At 46.3% G+C, this 5216-nt stretch overlaps 1 protein-coding gene across 1 annotated transcript; it reads right to left on the reverse strand.

The window, feature by feature from the left end:
* Positions 1-1884: 1884 nt before the first annotated feature.
* LOC127309322 (putative laccase-9) lies at positions 1885-4113 on the reverse strand. The gene is made up of 5 exons (XM_051340217.2): positions 3988-4113; positions 3749-3900; positions 3371-3615; positions 2184-3284; positions 1885-2033 (listed from the first exon to the last, which is right to left on the reverse strand). Exons 1-5 carry the CDS (start codon positions 4111-4113, stop codon positions 1903-1905), a joined length of 1755 nt encoding a protein of 584 aa, XP_051196177.1. The 3' UTR covers positions 1885-1902.
* Between the last annotated feature and the right edge of the window lie 1103 nt (positions 4114-5216).

Consider the following 5216-nt stretch of genomic DNA (forward strand, 5'->3'; position numbering starts at 1 on the left):
TTCTTTCTCCAGGAATACAATTAATCTAACGATATTTTCTTCGGTACAGCTGGGGATAAGGTGATACCAATACTTTTAAACAGAGAATTAATACTGGCGACGGAAATCATGGAATCTGTTAGACAAATGCATCTAGATGTACTAAGTCTAAAGGGAACGTGTTGCACCACACATGCAGCGCAAATGAGCTGTCAAGGTAGCCGCCAGTTGATAAGGAGAATGACATTGACAGATATGCTTAAGAAACAAATTGAAGAAAAAAGGTGAACCGCAACAAAGATAATCGCAAGTGATTTCCTAAAAAGAAAAGAAAAAGCTAATAGCAAATGGATTAAAGTACCATATACACTCTGTGGTTAAATAGTGTAATAGAATTCAAACTTTTTTTGGGTGAGCCATATCATCCAAACGCATTATATTACATCATGGATCTAATTATACCACTTGGTGCCATAAATATAATGTTGGTGTATTATTTTTTAAACATGGTCAAACTTAAAAACGCTCTAACTTTCCAAGAAAGTCGAAAATTCCATCTTATGTGGATGAAGGGAGTATGTTCTAACTATCATATTTTAACAATTTTGGAAAACGTGAAAGAAATTCATACTATGGAGTGATTAATAAAACAATATGATTTTTTGTGGTATGTAGTTAGTTGAACTTAATGCCTCTTTTTACATCATGTTGTTGTATCTTATTTACTGTGTGTTGATTAAAATAAAGGCCGGATGATGCTGCGTTCCATGTTCCCACCCACCTGAGTTTGAGACCCATTGATCGCAATTTCGGTGATGTTGTCTTGTTTCTTAATGAAATTTCACAAGGACCTCCCTCTCGGTCTAGTTTAATAACACAACTCATTATTTCTCCTTGGCTTGGACATTAACATATTTGTTTGCTAAAGTGTATGTGATGAGCTTGTAGTCTACCTATTTTTTGCGTGCATTATTTTCTAAACAAATTTAATTTAATGTAAAGATATGTCACAAAACTACTATGTCGTGATCATATGATTCTAGGATCGGAAAATCAGATTCTATTTTTATGTAACACGTCACATTTAGCACATCTTACATGGATGAACCTGCAACCTAGCTACTACTCTAGTTCACCCTCGTTTTCTTTTCAAGATTGAATTACAGTTCACACTCATCTAGGGTGATGAGGGTTGAGTAGCAAGACCATAAGGGAGATCCCCAAATTGGGAGAGATGCTCTTGGAAACATAAAGTTTTTTTCTCTTGTTTGCAATATTCTTTGTAAGATCTAGTACATGCAATGTAATCATGGGCGGATCCACCATCCCTCCAGCACGGGCGGCCAACCGGTCATACCAACGGTGGGAGGCCTTATATCTCATGATTTTTTTAAAAATGTATCCACAATATTAGCATTGTACCTGCGTTTGTCCAGGATTCTAGACGTCTACATCTGCAACTGGATATAACCTGTGCTAAATGAAAGTTTCCCTTACCTCTAAGAAAGGGAACTCAAGCACAAGTGTTTGATCGTAACACACACATACAAATGTAGTGCCACCATGAGTTTGGGCGCTATATCATGCTCATAATCCAAACGCTCCAGGGAAAGAAAAAGTTATGCATTGCTTGTATTCTCTAATTAAACATTTTTGATAGCACGGTACTAACTTGAATAAAGTTGATAAATGATATATTTCATCAAATAAACCAACAATATTCATGTAGTATTTTTTGATAAAGTATTAACTCAAAGTTCGCAGCAAGCTGATACAAGCAAAACATTTCCCTAATACTACAGGAACCAATTTAATATTCAACCCATGATTTACTTGTCTTGCCCCTCTAGAAGATTCTTTTTGAAAAAAAAGAGGAAAGAATTATGTTTCTTGGTCAGTGGAACCGGCGGCTAACTAGCGCCATCAGCACCTAGGCATGTTTGGAGGTGGTGGCATCATCTTAGCTTCCCTCGCCTTGCCGTTCTTCACGATAAACACGGTCTCCATCCCCCACACCATATGCCGTTCGAAATGGCAATGCATGAACCATACACCTGAAGCCAGAAAAAAAAAGAGGTTACAAATGAGACATTAGAACTTCACAGACCGGGCCCACGAAATTATAAATAAGACGTTATGATACTGCAAATTCGGCCCATGAAGAGCTCCAAAAGGCCGAAAGAAATGCCTTTTCACGTACTCACCAGGATTCGCCGCTCGGAAACGAATCGCGGCCCAGCCAGCCTTGGGCACGGAGACGGTGTTCTGGTACGGCGGGTCTACCAGGTTGTAGGTGGCCGGATCCTTGTGCTTGTTGAAGTTGCCGAGACCTCTCCCCACCACGTAGAAACTGTAGCCGTGTAGGTGCATGGGGTGGCTCTCGGTGCCGAGGATGGCCGTGTCCTGGAACACCACCTCCACCACGGTGCCGTACTCCAGCACCTTCACCCGCGTGTCGCGCGCCGTGAACCGTAAGGGGAGGTCCTCGGACGTGTAGTTGAACCTCACCGCCGGGTTGTTCGGGAAGTCCGGCTTAGCCACGCCGCCGAGCACCGAGTGGTAGTAGGCCCCGAGGATGGCGGTGCTCGGCATCTCGAAGCTGACGTTGTTGAGGCTCGCCGCGACGCGGTTGTTGCGGGGTCCCTTGCACAGCTCGCCGGGCGTGCAGGGGATCTCGTTGACGGCGATGGTGATGAGCATTCGGTGGTCGACGTGCCGGGGCACATCCACCGGGTGCTCGTCGCTGGCGAGAGACCTGAGCTGCGCCGAGTACTCCTCCGCCGCGGCGCTGTCGTTGATGGCTGGTAGGAATGGCATTACCGGCGGCGTCGCGACGGCCGGCGGCGCGTCAACGTACTCTAGGACGGCAGTAGCCGTGCTGTTGTCGAAGCGCGCGATCGGGTTGGTCGCGTGCGGCCTCGCCGCCATGTAGTACCTGTAGGTGCCGTTCGACGAGCGGTGGCCTACTCCGCGGTCGGCTTTGAGCAGCACCGTCTTGGTCTGCCCCGGCGCGATGAAGAGGTGGTCGACGGTGAACGGCTTGGTGTAGGCGGCGTCGGTGCCAACCACCGTGAGGCGGTGCCCGGCGATGGCGAAGAAGAACTCGGTAGTGAGCGCGGCGTTGATGATGCGGAGCATGTAGATCTTGCCGTGCTGGACGGGGAGCCTGAAGGCGCTGTCGCTGGAGCACGGGAACAGGTCGCCGGGCTGGCCGTTGATGCTGTTGGCGTCCGAGGGCACGAAGTCGCTGCCGGTGCTGAGCGCCTCGCCGAGCAGCTGCCCTACGTCGCGGTGCCACCATTCCCCTGTAGGTAAAAGCTCACACATTACACTGACACGTAGTACATTGGAGTAAAGTCGATCAGGATTCAGGAGAACACAAGCAACGCACCGAGGATGACGGGTATCTCCTTGTCCGGCTTCCGGAATGGGTAGGCGGCGCCGCGCCTGGGGTGGATGACGATGGCGCCGTGCACGGTGGCGCGATCGAAGTCGCTGTGGGCGTGCCACCACAGCGTGCCTTCCTCCTCGGAGAGGATGATCCGGTAGGTGAACTTGCTGCCGGGCTGTATCGGGCACTGCGTTATGTACGCCGGCCCGTCCGACCAGGGGTTTCGCGGCTGGTCTACGCCGTGCCTGCACCACCGGCCAGCAGGCGTGTGTAAATGTGTGCAGCAGACAGCAGAGCCTAATATGTGTGATGCTCGAGCCACAACATTGACGCCATTTCTGGAGCAAGTGACAGTTGAGCTGGGACGAGAAAAAGTACCAGTGGATTGTAATGTTCTTGTCGCCTTGGTTGTAGACGTTGACGAAGACGACGTCGCCGTTCCGCGCGAAGATTGTCGGGCCGGGGAACTCGCCGTTGACGGTGAGGATGGTCTTCTCGCGGCAGAGCCTAGTGTAGTTAGCCTCCCTTATCTGCGTGCAACGGATAGTGTTTTATCATCCATATCCATATACCATATCAGTGGAAATGTCACGAAACCTCTACATATGGAGACTTACGAAGAAATCGTAGTGACGGCTAACCCTGCTGCTGCTGCTGGAAGCTTGAGCAGGGGCAGCTGCCGCGACGCCAAACTCTAAAGCCAGACCTAGCAACCAAATTAGAGGTATCTTACCGATTGCCATTGCCGGCCAGATCGATCAAACTAAAACAAGAGAGAATCAATTGATTGTATGTGTCTGTGTGTAGGCTTCGGAGGCCAGGTTTGAAGAATATGCATCGGACATTTGAGTATTTATACAGAGAATCTTGCAAGGGGTTAACACTTAACACGTCGTACAGTCGAGGACGAAGGATCTGTGCACGGATGACAGTACGGATGAGGAACCAGTCGTTTATGGATGGATCGGTGTATGCGTGCACTCAGCTAGCTCCAAATAGGTCGAGCGGCCGCGAGCGATATGAAAAATAACACGAACGACCATCCCGATGACAACGAGAGCTGTCCATTTTGGAGCTTTTTGCCTGCACGGAAACAATGCCCCCGCACTTAAATGGAGCCTAAATTCTGTGAACATTGCAGCATATGTATGCATGCAAAATGTTAAGAAACCAGACCGGCAAACCTTCAAGGAAATAGTCATATCCATATGTGTGCGGAGTTTCCAATCTAGCATAGTAGCACCAAATATTAGGACATGTTTGATTCGCAGAATTTTTAGAACAAAAAAATAGGAAAAAATTCAGAACTAGAATATCATGATCAGTTGAGTCCTATAGTATTTTGAAAGTTGCAGGATATTTCTTCAAGTAGCGTTTGAATCACAGGAAAAACAAATGAACTCTAACATGAGGCTTGAGTAGATGAAATTTTTCCTCCAAAATATTATATACAATGCAATTCTATGGGAAAAATTCATACGTGTTCCTAAGAATTATAAGCCTACCAATCAAAAAAGGCATATAGGAAAAAATCCAAAATATGAAAACCCTACAAAAAAAATTATGGCATTCTTTTGAATCAAACGAGTTTACTTTTTGACTGGGAATACGAATTTTTTTGGTGACATCACATAATCTGTTTCAGGACAGCAACTTCCCCAAATCTTACTTTCTTTCTATTAGAGGCTATTCTTGGAACAAAAACAAAATAAAAAGGATAAAGATAGGTTATTACAGAGGTAACAACTTCCAATACTCAACAGAAGAAAAAATTACAGAAATAAAACATGGGTTACCTTCCAAGAGTGTTTTTCTTTAACGTCTTTCAGCTAGGCACAGTAGTTTG

This window comes from Lolium perenne, chromosome 6, assembly GCF_019359855.2.
Source record: "Lolium perenne isolate Kyuss_39 chromosome 6, Kyuss_2.0, whole genome shotgun sequence".
Classification (NCBI taxonomy): domain Eukaryota; kingdom Viridiplantae; phylum Streptophyta; class Magnoliopsida; order Poales; family Poaceae; genus Lolium; species Lolium perenne.

Excerpts from the sequence above, each read along its gene's own strand:
- LOC127309322 (XM_051340217.2), bottom strand. The coding sequence starts at position 4,113 with ATGGCAATCGGTAAGATACCTCTAATTTGGTTGCTAGGTCTGGCTTTA. Across the intron at positions 3,901-3,987 it reads GCCGTCACTACGATTTCTTC|ATAAGGGAGGCTAACTACAC; the intron begins GTAAGTCTCCAT and ends CGTTGCACGCAG. Across the intron at positions 3,616-3,748 it reads AAGAACATTACAATCCACTG|GCACGGCGTAGACCAGCCGC; the intron begins GTACTTTTTCTC and ends CCGGTGGTGCAG.